The sequence below is a fragment of the Desmodus rotundus genome, chromosome 9 (assembly GCF_022682495.2).
Source record: "Desmodus rotundus isolate HL8 chromosome 9, HLdesRot8A.1, whole genome shotgun sequence".
Taxonomy (NCBI): Eukaryota; Metazoa; Chordata; class Mammalia; order Chiroptera; family Phyllostomidae; genus Desmodus; species Desmodus rotundus.
This window is the reverse complement of record NC_071395.1, coordinates 74,961,889-74,980,953: the sequence shown is the minus strand read 5'-3', so window position 1 is coordinate 74,980,953 and position 19,065 is coordinate 74,961,889. Positions and strand designations below refer to the sequence as shown.

General features: G+C 55.1%; 2 protein-coding genes across 4 annotated transcripts; one reads left to right on the top strand and one right to left on the bottom strand.

The window, feature by feature from the left end:
- The first annotated feature begins 106 nt into the window (after nucleotides 1–106).
- On the top strand, nucleotides 107–1,007 carry EMC6 (ER membrane protein complex subunit 6). Its single transcript, XM_024564803.3, has 2 exons — nucleotides 107–230; nucleotides 450–1,007. Exon 2 carries the CDS (start codon nucleotides 488–490, stop codon nucleotides 818–820), a length of 333 nt encoding a protein of 110 aa, XP_024420571.1. The 5' UTR covers nucleotides 107–230; nucleotides 450–487; the 3' UTR covers nucleotides 821–1,007.
- Nucleotides 1,008–4,517: 3,510 nt separating this feature from the next.
- P2RX5 (purinergic receptor P2X 5) lies at nucleotides 4,518–16,702 on the bottom strand. 3 transcript variants are annotated; one of them, XM_045199164.3, is made up of 12 exons: nucleotides 16,276–16,702; nucleotides 12,701–12,851; nucleotides 12,020–12,091; nucleotides 11,667–11,742; nucleotides 11,482–11,578; nucleotides 11,135–11,215; nucleotides 10,670–10,808; nucleotides 9,981–10,117; nucleotides 9,435–9,516; nucleotides 9,236–9,301; nucleotides 7,801–7,883; nucleotides 4,518–6,725 (listed from the first exon to the last, which is right to left on the bottom strand). In XM_045199164.3, the coding sequence occupies exons 1-12, from the start codon at nucleotides 16,410–16,412 to the stop codon at nucleotides 6,656–6,658; spliced, it is 1,191 nt and encodes a 396-aa protein (XP_045055099.1). In that variant the 5' UTR covers nucleotides 16,413–16,702; the 3' UTR covers nucleotides 4,518–6,655. The 3 variants fall into 3 exon arrangements, with proteins under 3 accessions (XP_045055099.1, XP_045055100.1, XP_024421006.1); XM_045199165.3 differs by having other exon boundaries at nucleotides 9,423–9,516; nucleotides 16,329–16,702; XM_024565238.4 differs by having other exon boundaries at nucleotides 9,423–9,516; nucleotides 16,276–16,701.
- Nucleotides 16,703–19,065: the final 2,363 nt, after the last annotated feature.

Here is a 19,065-nt window from a genome sequence, read left to right as displayed (position 1 = left end):
CGGATCGGTGTTCGGCTCTCGGAAGTCCCAGTGTGTGCATAGTAAAACAGAGTGGAGGCGGAGCGTGCTTGGGGGATCCGCGGCGCAAGCGCTAGAGGGCGAGAGTGAAGACTTGGCGCATGCGCCGCCTGGGCCTTCCCAGCCGTCTCTAGAGCAAGATGGCGCCGCGGGAATCTGTACTAATGACTGTTTGAGGGAAGGCCAAGTGACTATCTGCTGCCGAGTTCCAGGTAACCGGGCGAGCCTGGGCGGGGAATGCAGACGTTCTCTCTCTCCCCCACCCACCCCGAGCTGGCCCGAGCTTGCCCGAGGTTTCAGCCTTCTCGGCGTCTTTTGAAGGTTCAAGACCCAGGAGTGGAGCTTGGTTTTGAAAGTCCCAGGGGCAGGGCCGGCATGAACCCAACTCGCTAAGCTCGGGGCGCCACTTGTAACTTGGTTTTTCTCCGCAGCTCCGCGAGAAAGCAGAGGCAGAGCCCCGGCGGGTGCGATGGCCGCTGTGGTGGCCAAGCGGGAAGGGCCGCCGTTCATCAGTGAGGCAGCTGTGCGAGGCAACGCCGCCGTCCTGGATTACTGCCGGACCTCAGTGTCAGCGCTGTCGGGGGCCACGGCCGGCATCCTCGGCCTCACCGGCCTCTACGGCTTCATCTTCTACCTGCTTGCCTCCATCTTGCTCTCCCTGCTCTTAATTCTCAAGGCGGGAAGGAGGTGGAACAAATACTTTAAGTCACGAAGACCTCTCTTTACAGGAGGCCTCATCGGAGGCCTCTTCACCTACGTCCTGTTCTGGACATTCCTCTATGGCATGGTGCACGTCTACTGAAATGGGGGCAGGGATGACTTTTTTAAAAAACCAGATTGGGAAGACCGTTGCCAGAAATTAACAGCGTGTAGACTTAGTTTTTAAATTGCTGAATTCGCTGCTTGTTCTGTAACGTTATAAATAACTTATATCAGAAGACGAAGAGCTTGTAATATTCTTCAGATTAAATGAAGCGTGAGACACTTGACGGAGTTTTTTCCTACCCTAACGTATACCCCCGTCTGTCGTGGGTGCAGAATCGCCAAGTTTTGCCTCCTGGGGTGCTGGGACTGAGCCTTAGCCGTCTGTGATTTCCCTGCATTTACACCAGGGCCTAAATACAGAGAGAACTTACTGTTAACATCCTAAAAACTAGTAACAGTATTCATCCTGTGCCCCATACGCCATGCATTGGGCTTTACACCCATTATCTCATTTAATTCTAGCAGTGTCCTCATGGAGTAGATGTGATTATTGTCCCCCGCTGATGAACCTAAGGCTCCAGAGGAGGCACAGCTTCGAAAAGGCAGAGCCAGGTTCAAATGCAGATCTCTGAATTGGGCTTGCTGTATTGGCTGAGTGAACTTCTTCAGAGCCCAGCCGTCCCTTCCCAGAACCCCCGCTTCCAGGTATGAATGGTGTCCTGTCAGTTCCACTTCAACTAACTACAGTTAGCTGTCGTTTTCATTAAGAAAAAAATAAGTTCAAGCTCTTTTCTAAGTTATGAAGATTAAACAGACTGGACATTTTTAAACTAAACTTTGGGCTTGTCTAGAGTGAGCATGTTGCTCGTAGAATTTATAGTCTAACTGGGAACACAGCATCACCTAATTTCACAAATATTTTAATGATGGTAAATGCTTGAAGAGAATACACAGGAACCCCAAGCTGAACCCCGGTTGGGAGGTGGGGGTCAAGAAAGGCTTCTTTGAGGAAATAACAGAGAGGCGAAGGCTAAGTAACAGCCAAGTGAAGTGTGGAGAAGGGGGTACTTGCAAGAAGACATGTGTGAGGGCCATTGGGCAGGAAGGAGTCCGGCCTGTACCTGAGGCATCAGAAGCCATGAGGGAGACCTGGACCGGGACATGGAGGGCCACGGTGGGGAGTGTGGCTTTGATTCTAAGAGCGACTGAGGGAAGTCGAAGTACTGGGGGAGGCCTTTGGAAGTTTTAGTTTGGTGTTATGTGATCAGATTTGGATTTTTTAATCGGTTTTAGATCAGAAGGGATCTGAGAACTTAAATTCAAGTTTCCTTATGCAGACGGTATTGGCCCATGGCCAGTAATGGAAATAGATCTGGGACCCAGGCCCCCATAATTCTGTTTTGGGTTCTGGACTACATGTTTGCACAGGAAGCCAAAAAGCAGCTGAGGCCACAGCTTTGCCTTTCTCTCCCCCAGTGACCTCATACTCTGACCACCACTGAAGGTACTCGCATTAATGGTTTGTACCTCCTCTCCAGAGCTCCCCAGTCCTCTCCGGGGGGCCTTCTCTGAGTAGGAAGGGAGGATTCATTCCCCACGTGAGCTAAGGAAGAAACTGCAGTGGGGCCGTGAGGGAGGATGGAAGGTACCGTATTTTTCAGACTATAAGACGCACTTAGGTTTTAGAGGAGGAAAATAGGAAAAAAAATTTGAAGCAAAAAAGGTGGTCCTGCTCCTGCCTCCTGTGACTCTGCTCCACCGCTCCCCCCCACCCCAGCAAGCCAGGTAAGCTACATTCAGACTATAAGACGCACCCCGATTCTCCTCCCAAATTTGGAGGGGAAGTGAGTCTTATAGTCTGAAAAATACGGTAAATAAGCTGATTTACTTGGCTTCCTCGATTGTTAAGCAGTAAGTTTGTTTGAAATGTTCACTATTATAAAAAATACTGCAATGAATGTTTTCATATCTGTATTTTTGAGGAAATTTAATAAGCTAAAGCAGATTAAAACTTAATTCCAAATGCGTTCCAGAGTCTTCCCAGATTACTCATTGAAGGAGAACTGCCAGTTTCATCCGGGCTAGTCCTCAGGTGTGCTCGTCTAGAGCTCCCGTACCTTCACTTGAATTCTTCACAAGATCAGGAGTATAATACATTGCTCACTAATCAGTTCTGCGTCTGCCGCTTTTGGTCTCACTTGCTCCTTGCATTTTCCTCTAAAGCATAGGTGACCATGAAGACTTGAAGGGCAAAAAATCATGACACATTTAAAGTTAATCCTTTTGCTGTTTTATAACCACATAGCAATGGCAGAGAGTACACGTTCTGGGCAGGTCCCAGAAAATTTGCCATCTCCCCCCTTCAATGCTGTGTACTGGCCTAGGGGAAACAAACACCTGGGAAAAAATTGTGTCCTTGGAGACATTGTTCTTGTGTTCATGGAGAGTCTACTCTGAGGAAAGTGGCGTCACTTGGGCCGAGGCAATGGTTTGGAGCCAAGTGGAGCCCTTCTCCAGGTGTGCAAGATGCCATTCCCAGGGGGACGGTTTAGGGACTCTGCAGGGCACTGTAGTCCGTAGCTGCGGTGCTTAGAGACTCCTGGAGGAAGTTCCATTCCTCCTTCACAGCTGCTCCGCCAGTGGGCTGTCAGCCACTGGGAAGAGAGCTGATGGGGTGGCGGGGAAGAAAGGGCAGCCGTGACTGGTCGGTCCTGATGACCCCTGCATCAGGGGTAGAGGGCACTGGGCTCTTCACGGCGGGTTCCCGGGATGTCGTATGGATAGCACCCAACTTACAAATGTATTTTTGACCGAGGCATGGACTAACTCAGTCGTTAGGGAAATGCCAGCTAGATGGCTTTAGGCCAGGGCCTGAACACGAGCAGAGACAATTCACGTGCTCCTGCCCTGCCAGCTCCTGGGAGGCTGCCATGCCGTCTTCCTCATGAGGCCGCAGCACCCTGAGAGAAACCGGCTTTCCCACCTCCGGAAGGAGCTCAAGCTCCTGCTTCACTTCTTCCCGTCTCAAAGCCAGTTCCATAAGATTAATGAGCCCCCCACTCCTGCACCGACATTATGGGGGAAAAAAAAAAAAAAACACAGGGAAGGGAGAGGGGGACGTGCAAAAGCAAGAGAACTTCGGCAATGTGCAAACGTGCAGCACTATCCAGAAGCTGTAGTGGGGTCGCTGGCCTTTCTGAGCGTGGCACCCCTCACGTGTAGTAGGGAGGCCCCCCTGGAAGGCTTTGCTGGACTTGAAGAAACAGTTTAGGTTGAGCAAGTCCTCCATGGCAGTGAAGTTTAGTGGGACAACCCTTAAAATTGACAAAAAGAGCCCCGACAGGGTAGCTTCGGTGATGAGACTCCAACCAACGGTTAGAGCATTGTCCCGATGAGCCAGTGTTCCGAGTTCGATCCCCCCGTCTGTGTTTCGATGTTTCCCTCCCTCCCCCGCCCTCTGCCCCTTCCACTCGCTCTAAAGTCAGTAGGGGAAAAGGTAACGTGAGTGGAGGAAAGCCTCACAGCTCCAGTCGTCATCCAGTTCCTGGTTGCCCCTTCTCATCAAGGGGCCTTTACATGTGTGGTTCCCTTTCCTGGGATGCTTCCTCCGTCAGCTGGTTAGACTGCTGCTGACCTTCCAGATTTCAATTTCTATGTCACTTTCTGGGGGAAACTTCCTCTGGCTACTCCACTGAAAACAGTTCAGCCTGTGGTGGAAGCGCTCTGGCAGGGACTGTTCCTGTGTTGCTTGCCCCTGTGTCACCAGCATTTAATCTGACACCCGACGCAGTAGGTATTCAGTAAATCTTTACTGACTGAATAGTGTAGGAAGACATTCATACCAATATAAAATAAATAGTACAACTGTTTTTAGGTTTTATGGCTGCTGGCAGGCAATTCCCAGAACAGGTTAAGAGCAACCAGACAGATTCCTGAGCAGCTTGACCTTTTTGCTTCCTCCCAAACATAAACTGTGCTGGATTATTCAGTCCAAGGGTTTGCTTTAGCGATGAAGCGAAGCACCAAAATGGATGGCCCAGATTGTTCACTTTCCACGCAGAGAGCAGGTGGGCTTATGGACTGGTTACCAGGCAGCCCAGGGGGAGGGAGCTGCTTGCTCCAGAAACCTTCTTTCAGACCCCTGCTGACCCTTTGCAAAGGCCCCATGGGAAGGAAGCTTACCTCCTCCTCTGTGTGCAGAGAAGAGCCAGGCTCCCCCGCCCCAGCGAGGCCCAGAGAGCACTTCCCAAGAGGACACTCCCTAAGGGCCCGCAGCTGTGCGAACACAGCCCTGTGATGAGTTCTCTGTCTCCCCTTCAGTTTGCACAGGGGCTCCTCAGACCTGGAGAGGGGACGTGTGCTAGCTGCCTCCTGGCACAGAATTTAAGCTGCTCCATCATGTTCCTGACAGAGGAGGCAAGGTCTGACGCTGCACGCATCAGGGAAAGCTCATTTCCTGAGGAACGACACAAGTGACCAAGTGCATTCTCCACTGGAAAACAAGGGAGCCTCTTGGCACTGGAAGCACAGGTTGCCTTGAGAACAGGAGTGGGAGGGAAGTGTCCACTCTCTATTATTTTTTACCTTTTAAATTTTGAATTATGCATCATCTAGTTAAAATATTTGAATTTAAATGGATTGTGATGCTCCTTTCCCTGGAGCGGGGAGGGGTGTCCCACCAGCCTCAAGGTAGAATGTGTGAGTCTGACCTAGAAATCAGCACCGCCCACCAAGGCTGGCTCTTTCCTCCCTCAGGACTGGGCTTTGCAGGTCTCCTCCACCAGGGCCTCTCAAAATGTACAGGGCGCACGAATGACTGGGGAGTGTTGTTGAAACACAGGTTCCGATTTGGGAGGAAGGGAGGCACTGGAGGTTGCACGTCTAACAAGCTCCCAGGGGACGCCATGCTGCTGGTCCAGGGACCACACTTTGGATAGTGAAGCTCTACAGCCACCAGGGGAGGGAAGCAGCAGAGTTCTGCAGGGTGCGGCTGCAGTAGAGGAGAGTGGGGAAGGAGAGGCAGGGGTGAGGTAGAGGGACGTAGTAAGGGTTTCCACCTGCCGAGTGAGCACCATGTCATAAGTCCTGCAGACCCAGCCAGCCTTTGAGGAGAGAGGGAGGGAAGCTGGGCAGAGATACCCAACCCCACAGAACAGCTAGAGCCAAATCACAGGCAATGATTGCCCATGCGGATGAGCCACTGTGCCTAGAGCCTCCCCAGGCTGGGTGGGTCAGGCTGGAGCAGAGGCCCCTGCCTCCCCTTCCCTACCTTACCCAGAAGCCCTCAGAGGCTGCCTGTCTCCTCAAGGACCAGCTGCCTCCTTCAGGGTTTGGTCCTCTCCTGGTTGCCCCCTTGGCCACCTTTAAATTGAATCCCTGGGGGCAAAGGTCTTTCTTTGAGGAACCACCATGTTCTACAGGAATTTGTGCAAGTCTCAGCTAGAGGCTGGAGGAAGGCCGGAGTGGCCAAGCCTGGCTGTGATGTGTTGTCTGAAGGGAATGACAAGTATGTGCCCCTTCCTGGGGGCCAGGTCAGCATCTCATTTGAGCATCTCTTGGACAGGGCCCAGCCCACAGCAAAAAAATGTTTACTGCATGTATGAATATTGAGTGAATGAATGTCCAGCTAGGTTCTCAGAAAAAATGAAAACACTCTTGTATCGGTAACACCTTGGCTGGCCCCTTCCCTCTCCAGGGTCTCCTCTTCTAGGTCTGAGCCACGCTGGCCGCTAGGAGGCTCCCCTCCTCCTGCACACAAAAAAAAGCTTGAAGTGAGATCCTAACGTGCAGGAGAGGTGGTGATGCCTGGAAGCCCCTGTCCCACACAGGCGCAGACAAGAGGCTGTTCCAGTTGAGAGCTGTTCCAGTTCAGAGCTGCAGGAGGTTCTGCCCTGACGTCTTCACCAAATCCGCTCTCAGCCCCCGTCTCTGGTTATGCCTCCACTGTCTGCAGGTTCTGCAGCTGCTCCACATTCACCTTTCCATTCGCCGGGTGGCCAGACCTGTGGGGAGCGGGCAAGGGGAAGCTGGGAACCCTGCAGACAGGAACAGCCTCCCTAAGGGCAGACTCCGCCCACAGCAACCTCTTGCTGGCAGCCCTGCGGGCAACCAGAGCATCCACAGAGACAGGGAGTGTGTTGGGGTCCATGGCTGCAGCCCAGACGCACGCAGATGCTCAGGCCAAGACCTCTGGAGCTGTCCCAGCAATGAGCAGCAGCCACGGTAGTGGCGCCTTGCCTCGTGCCTCCCACAACAACAGGTGAGGCTGCTCCAAGACCAGCAGGGTGGCCCTTCTTCCTTGTCACAGGTTAAGGAGCTCAGGCGAGCACCCAAGAAGTGACAGTTAGGTCAAGGAGTATGTGGGGGCCACTGGGTGCCCGATCTAACCCAGCCAACCCCCAGCCTCCTCTGCCTCCTTGCCCCAGCTGCTGCAGGCCCTACAAGCTCTCTTCCTTCACTCCTCTCCCCTCTTTGCCCCTCCTCTCTGTCCCAGTCCTTTTCTCACCCCTTACGTGCCCAGGCCCAGCTCCTGGCTGGAGGCTGCCAACCCTTGAGTCAGTAAAGAATGAAAGCTGGGGCAGGGGTAAAGTCCACCCCAGGCCAGTGAACTCCCTCCTGCTGGGATGTGGCTTCCAAGAGGAGAGTCACAGAACTGAGTCTGGCTGAGCAGGGGCTCCTGTGTGCAGTCCCCACTGGGGAAATGCAAAAGGGGGGCAGTAGGAAACAGACCCAGAAAGGGCCAGGCCCCAGCTCCAGGATACACAGGAGGCAGAAGCCAGGCAGGCCTGAAGGTCACCTCCTGACTCAGCCCAGGGCTCCCTCCTGCACCAGGCTGCAATCACACCTGCAGAACCAAACAGGCTGCCCAGGACATTGCCCCAGGGAAGGGCAGCGTGTGGGCCACCTGTCAGCACTGCCACCACCCCCTGGAGGCGAGGGCAGCTCCAGAAATTCCACTTGGAGAGGCACTTAGGGAAGGCATCTACCCAGGGTAAAGGTGCTGAGACAGGGCCAGGGGCTGACGGAGCCATCTCCACAGGGCTCCCTGTGGGCCACTGGGGAGGAAGTGTAGCTGACCTTACTTCCTCGAATTTCTTGTTGCGGTAAAAGTGGCTCTTCTTGATGAAGTAGATGAGTACCAGGTCACAGAGGAAAGACCCCTGCAAAAGAGTTGGGAGTCCCTGACTCAGAACCCTAGACTTCTGGAGAGCCCACAGCCATTTGATAGTACTACATACATCCCGTTCGATCCTGTCACAGTCCCAAAAAGGGGCATTGCTGTCCCCATTTCACAGATGAGGAAACTGAGCTCAGAAAGAAGACCTTTGTTTAAGGCCACCAAACTGGTCCATGGTAGAGCCCAGGTCAGCCTGGCATCCATCTGATCCCTCGGGCTAAGCACCTCCCACACTACCCTGACCCCATCAAATCAGGTGTTTGCAGAGCACGCCAGGTACTGCGCTGGGATGCAGGGAGGAGTAAGACAATGAGGCCGTCTGGTGCAGGAGACACGCATGTAATATGGCACAGAATAACAGATCCTATGATTGGAGAGGAGCAAAGGAGCGAGAGAAGACAGGACCTGACTCAGCTTGGGCTGAATAGGAGTTTATACAAAGGGAAAAACGAAGCTCAAGAAGGGCATTGCAGAAGTGGGAACAAGCTTGTCCTGCCTGGGAAATTCCACACGCCTGTAGGGAAGAGCCTGCAAAGCTCCTTAAAATACCTTCAAGGCATTGGTTCTAGTCCTGTAGGGGGCAGCACTGAAGGCTTTGAATGGGGGCTGGACACAGAATCGTGGCATTTTAAAAAGATCCTTCTGGGAGTCCACGTGAGAGATGGGTCGGAAGGGATGTGAATGATAAGGACACTACAGCAGAGGCCCAGGAAAGAGGAGGCAGCCTGAGCTAACCCAGCTGGGACCCACTGACACCTGATCGCGTGCGCTTCAGACCAGAGTGCGTTGTGCAAATGCCCGTCTCCTCCACCAGAGGGCGAATCCACCGGCAACACAGAGGGGGCTTCCGGAATGACAGAGTAGAGGGTGGGGGGCAGAAGCAGGTTGGTGGACGTGCCTCCTGGGGCACCTGGTTCTCTGACCCTGGGCTCTGCACACCTCTTTGTGCCCCCACCTCCAGATGCCAAAAACATTTTTTATCAGCTCCTTGTTTCACAGGGCCACGGCTGGGAAACCCTGTATATAGCTGGATCCTGCTACTTTTTACATGTGGCAATGAGGCTGAAGAACTTCAGGGGCCAGTCCAGTATCCCAGAGAACCCCAGCTCCAGAGCAACAGGCAGATGCCTCTCTGGCTGTGGGAAAAGAAACTCAGGCAGTCCCTGCCCCCGGGGGCCGCTGGAGGGGTATGAAGTCCCAGAGAGGCCTCTTTACCAGCATCTGCACTGACATGCCAGCTCTTTCTGGGGCATTCGGACAGCTCCCCTGGGGCAGTGTCCCCCTCCCCCCACCGGTGCTCAGAGGGTAAAGGGGGAGGAGGGGAGAGGTACTCACAACACCCATAAGCGCCACCCCCGAGCCCACGTTGATGACTGTGGGGATGATGCTGAACTTCCCTGCCTGAAGCACAGAGAGAGACAGGCGCGGTGAGGGAGGCAGGTGGACAGCAGGATCCCCAGGGACTCCAACCAGGGCCCTCCCAACACGTCTGCCCCGCCCTGGGCCTGCCCAGCTCACACACCCTGCCATTCACCATGACATCAAAGCGGATCCCGTAGGCTTTCATCAGGGTGCGGAACTCCACCCCAGCTCCATCACGGTAATATTTGGCAAACCTGGGGAGACACAGCCCAGGGGAGACCTGAGCCTTGCTGGGCCTTCCCTGTTTGGCAACACAGGCTCGACTGCTTGGGAGATTTGTAAGCACCCCCAAGACCTGGCTCACAGCAGCCCCAGGAGAGGCTGCTCAACTTCTTGCTGACATTATACCAAAATTTGTCCAGACCTTTGAAGTCCTTGCCAGACATTCCCCAAGAGACAAGACCTTTCCCACCCCACTCTGTGCCAGCCCGGGGCCACCAAAGCACTCGGCATCACGGCGAGCCCAGGGCAATGGCCGACCCTTCTCTCCTCTCCCAGAGGCCCCACAGGAGGCCACCCCTCACTTCTCCTCAGCTGCCTCCCCCTCACCTCCCCTCTGACACAGATCCCCAGGAAGGGCTGCCATAGCGCCGGCACCCAGGAAAGGACACAAAACATGGACAGAGCCATAAGGCAGCAGGGGCCCAGCCCCAGTTACCTGAAGTTATACCCTGAAGAGACAGAGCTCCCTGGAAATCTGCTGTCCAGGCGGCTGAAATAATAGTGAGGGTTGCATTCGGAAGGGGCTCTGTCAAGGTCGCAGTCCCACTCAATCTGAATCCCTATCACACCACCCTGGGGGAAAAAGAGACGAGAGTCAGTGCACAGGACTTTCTGGAGATGGACAGTAGTCACAGAGCAGCTCTTCACAGAGAGCTGGACAAGCCAGGGGACGTGCTGACACCAGGGGTCAGCCCGGCTGGGGCACCCTTCTGGAAGGAAGGTGGAAGGCCCAGGAGAGGCTGGGAAAAGTGTGTCGCCGACAGCTCCTGGCCCAGGTGGCCTCCTGCCTCACACGTCAGAGAGGACAAGAACTACCCAGGCGAGCGCCTACAACAGGCAGGCACCTTACAGCGAGCCAGAGCGTGTTGGGGGCTGCTTCTGGTTCAGGTTCAGCTGCTGCCACAGTGCCTGAGAGCCAAACGGCGGGTGCTGAGTGTGCCCCTCGCCGAGTGCCCAGCAGGCTATGTGTCACAGCAAATCCTGCAAGTGGCAGTTGCTGAGGCAGGTGACTTTGCAGGGCCACCCCTCCCCATGGGTCCCCCCCCACACTCGCTCCTCATTACAGAGCCCAGGCCTAGAGCCCTCGGGCCCCCAGGGAAGGCTCCCTGGGCACACACCACCCACCTGCAGCGCTATCTCCTGGAAGTTGCTTCCCGTCCATTTAACCACAGACCCCAGTCGGAAGATGGGGCAGTAGGGGTTCTTGGGGCCGAAGTGACAGGACTTCAGGTACGCTCTGTCTTTGGTGTCCAGCACATTGGTCCTGGGAGGAGGCCATGAGCAGACAGTGAAATGAACAGAGACTTGCTGTTTCCAGACCAGAAACTGGACCTGACCCAGGGGTCACAGGGCTCCTCACCCAGCCCAGGCCTAGTGCCGGACTTCAGCCCTCCCCTCGAGCCCCGCCTACACCCCACACTAACATCTTACAGCGCTGGAGAGCAGAGCCGCACCCACACAGCACCCCCCAGTGGTTCATTCACACACACGTGTCACATAAACACACACATACATGGGGACCCCGCACAACCACGAGGAGGACCAGCCAAGGCCCCACCTCTGGATCCCCAGTAGCTGAGCTCCACATACTTGAAGAAGTTGAATTTGGGGAAACGAATGAAGTTCTTTATGTAAATGGTAAAGTCTTCAGCCTTGCCCAGGAGCGGCTTCCTGAAAACCAAGCCAGGACAGCCAGTGAGGAAGCCCTGCCCCGCTCCGCACAGCCCCCAGGCCCATGGTGGGGCTGAGGCCGCCGGCTCCGTGGGCGCCCTGGAGCCTTGGCCAGGACAGTTCATTTGTTCATGTTGGGGTGGTGCTCGGGCCTTTGTGGGGTGTCCTGAGAATGAGGATCCCGGAGTGGGCATGTCTCCGCCACCAGGCTGGGCCCCACCACACAGAACTAGGTGATTCCTGGGGTCCCGAACCCAGCCACTTACTCTGGCCTGGACCTTGTCTCCACGGGGCACCAGGCGAAGATCTCACAGGTTCCACTTGTCAGGTTCCCCGCCCGCAGGCAGTGGCCGGTCCTCACTCCTGCAGGGTGGGACGGGGACAAATGCCAGGAGTTTCCCCGGCTCCAGGCCCTCTATTGCCCCCCAGCCCTGGCCACTCCAGGCCTCACCATTTCCAGTCATGACGGGCTTCCCAGGAGGGCAGTCGCTGTCCTCAGAGCACAGGGCGTCGGGGATGCTGTCACTCTACCGTGAGAGGAAGGGCGCCCGTATGGACATGCCCGCAGGCCTCCCAGCTCCAAGCCAGGTCCCACCCCGGGAGCTGGGAGAGGTTCCTCCCCTGCCCGGGGCCACACCCCTTTGAGAACCTATTTCTCCCCCAAAGGTGCAGGCAAGTGTCCCTCCACACACACACCCCAGGGCCCTTGGAGGGGACAGGAACCCCTGTTCCGGAGAAGGGCAGAGGCCAACCAGTGCTCGCAGCCCTCCCACCACCTCCCCAGCTCTCCGCGCCAGACCAAACCTCTGCACAGGTTTCCTGCCGCTGGTTGGGGGTCACGATCAGGTTGGTGATGATGAAGAAGACATTCTCTCCCTTAGGAAACAGACAGGGGTTAAGGAACCTCCTTGTGCCCTCTTGGGGACCCTCCTTCGCGGGGGCTGCCCAGCAGGGAGTGAGGTCTCTGCATGGGTGTTGGGGAAAATGGGGCTATAAAATCAGTGGATCCCATCCACCCTTTGCCCACTGACCACAGAGTCCTGAGTGGATGTCCTCTAATAGGTTCACCCCAGGCCCATACCCACAAATTGCTCCCGCCCCATAAATCCCTATTCTGGCCTCAATCTCTGGGGTCCCAGCCAAGATCCGCGTGGAAAAGGAGCAGTAAAGGGGCAGCTCCGGCCCAAGTGGACTGTGATCAGGCCAGGGGCCAACCTAAGGGGCTTCCTCTGACCTGGAAACTCTCTGAGCCCCATTTGGCCTCAGCAGGTCCAGGGTTTGTTGGGGACAGAGCGGTGCCATGAGGCACAGTCAAGGAGGGAAGGAGGCAGTCGTGGGGGAAGGATCCGGACAGGGTCTCTATTTATAAACTCGGGCAGCCGTTCTGGGCCAAGGGAGATAATAGATCGAGGTCCCTGGGTCCCAGAGCAGCTTCCCATGTGACCCACCCCAGACAGGCCCTGCCAGCTTGGGTGGGGCTCAGACCTGGGGGGGGATGACATAGTCAGCAACATCCCAGAGTCGCTCCCCCAGCTCCGAAGTGTTGGTGAAGGTCACACCCTTGACTTTGGTGATGATGCTGCTCTGCAGGGAGGTGTCGGTGTCTTGGTAACCCTTCTTCACCAGGAACACCCACCTGTGGGGAGGGGGCCAGCAAGGTGGGCATCAGCCTTGTTGCTGCCCTCAGGTTTCCCCAAGCCCCGGGTGGGTGGGGCCGGCTTAGGACTCCACCCTTCCCACCCACTCCTGGACTGGGTGACAACTCCCGCTGCTGCCTGAAGCCCTGCCCCGCAAGCAGCAGAGGTGACACTAACCCCAGGCCATAGTGCGCTGCTCTCAGTGGGGCTGGGACGACTCGTGATGAGACATGCTCACCCTCAAACTGGCCATACAACTGTGGGCAAGCTGCTGAACTGTGGGGGTTCACGCAGGGTAATGCCCCCCCCGGGTGGTGAGGGGGTCAAAGGACCTGAAGCCAATCATGGGGCAACCTCAGTCAAACCCCAACTGAGGGGCAGCCTGCAAAACTAGAGTGCAAGATCCAGTACCCTCTGACACCCAAACACAAGCAACAAAAGCAAAAATAGATAAGTTGGACTTTACCCAAATTAAGAACTTTTATGCATCAAAATACACTATCAAGAAAGAGAAAAGATAAGCCACAGGAGGGGGGAGCCATATAACGTTTGTGAGCCATATAACTGGAAAGGATCTAGTGTCCAGAATATATATTTAAAAAAGTCTTGCAACTCAACAATACAAAAGGCAAATAACCTAACTTAAAAGTGGACCAAGGATTTGAATAGACATTTCTCAGAAAAAGATATACAAAAAGCCAATAAGCACATGAAAAGATGCTTCATATCATTAGTCATTAGGAAAATGCAAATAGAAACCACCATGAAATGCCAGTCCACACTCAATAAGGTGGCTGTAATCAAAAAGGCGGAAAATAGCGAGTGTGGGTGAGGAGGTGGAGAACCAGCACTGCTGAGGGAGGCCTAACACGGTGTGGCCGCTGAGGGATGCCGCTCGCAGTTCCTCAGGAGGCTGTCGTGACCCAGCAGTTGACCCCAGAGAACTGAGGACACGTGTCTACACAAAAACCTGTACGTGAATGTTCTTAGCAGCGTTAATCCCAATAGTCAAAGAGCAGAAACAGTGCAAATGTCAACCAACCAGTGAGGGGTAAACAGAGCGTGGTAGGGCCTCCCCATGGAACACTGACCCGGCCACAGAAAGGAACGAAGTACTGATGCAGGCTACAGCAGGGGTGGGCCTTGGGCACGTTACGCCGAACGGAAGAAGCCAGCCACCCCCGAATAAAGCACATCGTGGATGATTCGACTTATACGAAGTGGCCAGATGGGCAAATAGAGAGAGACAAACAGCAGATTAGCGGTTGCCAAGGGATGCAGGTGGGGAGCATCATGACCGACTGTTAGTAGATGCAGTTTTCTTCGGGGGGCGACGGAAATGTGCTGGATTGGTAGTGGGGATGGTTGCGCAACATTGTGAATGTACTAAACAGCATGTAATCATATAACTTAAAATGATGAAAATGGTGAATTATATGTTATGTGCGTTTTACCTCAATGTAAAATGGGTTTTTTTAAAAAAAACTCTGTATTCTTCCAAAAAAGGTCAGTGTCAGGAAATACAAAGAAAGACTCAGGAATAATTCCAGATGAAAGGGGCCTAACAAGACGTGACAACTGCGTGCAAGGCACGAGCCCAGATTTTTCTTTGCTATAAAAGTAATTACTGGGACAATTTACAAATAGTCTATAGTTTAGACAATAATAACACTTCGATGTTAACTTGCTAATGTTCCTACTTGTACTTGGTTGAGTAAGAGAACTCCTTATTGTGAAGAAATACACAATGAAGGATATAGAGCAAAGAGGCGTCATGTTTGCAATCGACTCTTACACGGTCAGAAAAGCATTGCGTATATATGGAGAGAGAAGGTAAGGCAACACCAATGTGGTAAAATGTTAACATTTGGGGAATCTAGTGAAGGGCATTAAAAGTTTTTGTACTACTCTTATAACTTTTCTGTGAATCTAAAATTGTGTCAAAATACAAAAAAAAAAGGATTTTAAAAATAAAGCGGTACGTGCAAATTGCTCAGTACAAGAAGTGCGTGCCCCAGAGGAGGGGCTCGATGAACACAACGCATCAATGCATTGCTGGTGTTCCTGTAATGTCAGAGATCATTTAGGTTAACCAGACCTTGGGAAAGCTGGGGAAACTGAGGCCGGGAGAGGCCATGCTGTCGTGGTGAGGGATGCCCTGCACCTCCCAGGATGCCGGTAAGGGTTCTCTGTATAGCCCACCAGGCTGTGTCCACCCTCTTCATCTCTGGGGGCAGAGCTGGCATCGTGTCCTGGGCCCGAGGCTGTCCTGTCTCTAAGGAACTCTGAGAGAGCTGAGACCCTGGGGCCAACCAGCCATTTTGGTGGGGACACACGGGGCCTGGCCTGGACGGAAACATGCCGCAAATACTCAAGGAACATTCACTCACTGTTTTGTTTCACACCTGTTGCTGAGCAGCTAGGTGATGCCAGGCCCCTGCCAGCATGGTGGGGAGTCACACAGACATTCAGCAACTGAGTCTCCAAACAAGCGTATAATTACACTGTGGGAAATTAGTTGACATGTGGGAGGAAAAGGAGAGGGAGCTATGGGAGATCCCAGGTGGGAAGAATGAGTGGACACTATTGCCCAGGTAGAGGAGGAAGGCCCCCTGGTTGAGGAACAGGTGGGAGACAGCCAGGTGCCTTAAGGTCTAAGCTGAGGGAATGCCAGGCCTGCCCTCCCAGCTGGCACATCTGCTCCTCCCCCAAGCAGGAAATAGGAGGGACATGACAGCATTTACTGGAGAAGTAAAAGAGGCACATCCGCATCCCAGTCTTCTGCTGTCATTTCCTCCCCCTACCTGTCCCCTCCCTACTCAGGCGTGAGGGCTCTGGACAGTGCCTGGCTGAACAATCTCAAGGAGCTGCCCCTCTGCGGATGGCACCAGCTTCCGCCAGGTGGGAGGGGGTTGTGGGTGGGGCAGACAGCCTGGGCAGGACCCCTAGCTGGACACCAGAGTGGCCAGCCTCCGGTGGGGTGAGTTGACCAGAGGGACATGCCAGGCTCATGAGTTGTCCCAGCCCGAGGCTTGGCACTGAGCTCAGTGATTATAAATAACCTGCCCAGTGTGGGACGCTCCCGGGCGACAGCTGCAGCCCAGCCCCCTGCATCCTTGACCCCTTCCCACAGCCCTAGCACGGGGGCTCCAGGCCTGGAGGAGGGCGCTGCCCAGGGAAAAGCCTCATAGATCAAGGCACCAAGAAGCCTCTGCCGCATCTTGTCACCTCCAGAGCCCGTGTCTGGGAGTAGAGGGCTCCCTTCTTACCCCCCCCACCCTTACACCTAAGGGCTCAGGGAGAACCCCTCCCAAGGAGGGTCACGGACCCCCAGCCATGTGCACACAGGCCTACTCCCGAGCCCTGGAAAGACCACCGCGGCTGGCCCCTGCCCCCCCTTTCCGCGAGCCCCCAAGCACTCACACCACCAGGTAGGTCAGGATGGAGAACTGCAGCAGCCGGTAGAGCAGGCCCACCTTCTTGTTCTTGGCGATGACATACTTCTCGGTCTTGTAGTCGAACAGCGACTGGTAGAGCCCCTTGCAGCCCGCCTGCCCCATGGTGCTGTCTCACCTGGGCCTGGGGACAGAGCCCCCACGAGTCTGCCTCGTGGGAGCCGCCCCCGCCTCACTCCCGCGCCCGCTGCCTCCGCGCTGCTCCGCCTCCCGGCCCCCGGCGCCGGCTCAGCGCTGCGGGGCGAGGGGCGCGGCTCCTCCGGCCTGCGCCCGCCGGCCGGGAGGGCCAGCGCCGGGTGCCCGCTTGGCCGGGACAGCACTGCGGGGAGCTGGGCGGGGGCAGCACCGAGCGTCGCTCTGCGACCTTGCTGCCACCGCTCCCTCCTCCCTGAGCTGACAGTGACACGAGCGGACAGGTCCGTCCTCCCGCCACTGGGTGGGAAGCCCCAGCAGAGGCTGGGGACCCCACGTGCCCCGGGCGTCACGGGCGGAGTGAGGAGACCCGGGGAAGAGAGAAGAGCTCTTTTAAAGCAAATCTCCCCTCCCCCCTTTTTCTACTGCCGAAGAAATCGCAGCGGTTCCGCCCGAGGAATAGATGGGGAAACAGAGGCCAAGGGAGGAGGACCCCGCAGCCCCGGAAGTGGGTGTGAGAAGGGGGTAAAGAGCGTTTCTAGGCAAACAAAACGGGTTTCTTGGTTTTCCTTGCTCCCTGGGAGAACCTGGGCCCCCACCACAAAGGCAGGGAGAGAACCAAGACGTGACAGAGCCATGGCTCCTTGTAATCAAGTGGGTGCTCCCGTTGCAGCAGCTCTGGCAGGTGTAAAACCCCCACTCCCAGGGAGTCGGTTGCTAAGCAGGCCCCAGTGCGCACAGCATGAAGAGCTGGGTACCACACCTGGGCAGATGGGTGGGGGTGGGGAGGTACAAGCAACCAAGGCCCCGGATCATAAAATACATCTGCAGAGAAGGTCTGTGCCAACCTGTTTGAAATGTCCCCAAAGCAAGAGACCTAATCTAGGCCTCCAAGATGGCAACCCTCATAGCCGGTGAAATTAAACGACGCAGGGGAGCAGGGGTGAGGGAGGGCATCTCAGAGATCAGCCACGGAGAGGAGGCCCCAGTGAGCAATCCTTTTAGTGTAGGAGGAGCTGGGCTTGCTCATGGGTTTGCTGCACCCTGCCATCCAACCAGAACCCTGCTCAGCGTGTGAGCCTGGCCCTCACACCCAAGGAGAACTTCCTTTCCCTGAACCACAGGTTCTGGGTGTTTAAGGGAGCCTGACGTTCACCAGGTATGATCCCCTCTAAAAAGCAAAAGCGCAGGGCAGAAGGTCTCCAGTTTTAGTGTACATGGGAATCATTGGGGGAAATGCAGATTCCTGGGCCCTGCCCCTAAAGCTTTAATTTGCTACATCTAGGATGGGACCTGGGAATCTGTATTTTGCTCTCAAACTGTCCTTTGGGGGGCACAGATCTTTGCACTTTTTCATCAAATTCAGCTCAAATGCCATTTCCTCAGAAAGACCTGTTGTTATTGCCACCCACCAAAAGTGGCCCCCACCCTGGTAACTTCCTATGCCATTACCTCTTCTTATTTCCCTAGAGCACATGTCATTCTTGGATGTGATCTCCTTTATGTATTGACTGTCCCGCACTAGGACCATAAGCTCCAGGAGGCCGGGGGCCATACCTCTGGACACCTCTGTATCCCACGCCCACTGCTGTGCCTGCTGTGTAACAGTTTAGTGCATATTTGTTGAGTGAGTAAACAAACTCAGGCCCAAGTTTTTAAAAATCTTTTTAATTTTTTGGTTTTGGAGAGAGAGGGAGGGAGGGAGGGAGGGAGAGAGAGAGAGACGTCGATTTGTTGTTCTACTTCCTTACGTGTTCATGGGCTGCTCTCACAACCCTGGCGTGTCGGGACGGCACTCTAGCCAGCTGAGCTGCCTGGCCAGGGCTCAGGCCTGATTTTTTAAACAAAAAAGGGATTTGGAGCTGCCACCCCATCCCACTCATGACAAGGGATTTTAGAAGCTGACATCATCCTGGAGGAAGGGCTTGGAAACTGTCAGCAGACCTTCCTTCCTCGCTGTCCTGCCAGCCTCTTCCTCAGCCCTCCCCTCACACGGTTCTCCAGCACTCAGGGGATTTGCAGCCTCAGTGGAGTGACATCCTACCTATGAAGATGCCCCCCAATCAGAGTCCATGGGAGAGGTGGCCTTTCAGGAGCTTGCAGCCTGGGCTGCAGAGGAGCTCCAGGCTGGAAAGCCTCCCCCCACTCACAGGGCCCCCACCCAGCACAAGCAGAACATAGGATGGTGCCACATTGGGTCTCCCCACTCCCCAAGGGAGTTCCAGGCTTTGTGTTCTCTTCATGTTGCTGGGAGGTCCCCCAGAGACCAGGCCTTCATTTTGCAGGTAGAGTAACTGAGGCTCCAGGCCACAGGGAAGAGTCTATGACTAGCCCCAGTACAGGCACTCTCCCCTGTTCTTGCTTCCTTAAACCTTTGCTGAGCACCTACTGTGTGCTGCCTGGCTTGTCATAACTGCCCCTGTAACTTTAGAGAAGGGGCTCTGCTCTCATTTGCCCTCCGGTGTGGGCAGCCCCTCCGGAGCCCCGCCATGGCCCAGCCAAGACCAGCCTCCAATTCCTGACAAAACTATCCTGAAGGTTTAGAGACCACATGAGCAGTGACCAGAGGGGATAGGGCTGTCCTTAGGGTTGGGCCAGACCCCCGCTGCAGGCTCCCCTGTAGCAC

Bases quoted from the DNA above. Each gene is read 5' to 3' on its own strand.
- P2RX5 (XM_024565238.4), bottom strand. From the start codon at position 16,412: ATGGGGCAGGCGGGCTGCAAGGGGCTCTACCAGTCGCTGTTCGACTAC. The intron at 9,517-9,980 runs GTAACTGGGGCT...GTGTCTCCCCAG, and splicing joins TCTTCAGGGTATAACTTCAG to GTTTGCCAAATATTACCGTG. The intron at 6,726-7,800 runs GTCAGCTACACT...CGCTCCCCACAG, and splicing joins AAGAAATTCGAGGAAGTAAG to GTCTGGCCACCCGGCGAATG.
- EMC6 (XM_024564803.3), top strand. From the start codon at position 488: ATGGCCGCTGTGGTGGCCAAGCGGGAAGGGCCGCCGTTCATCAGTGAG.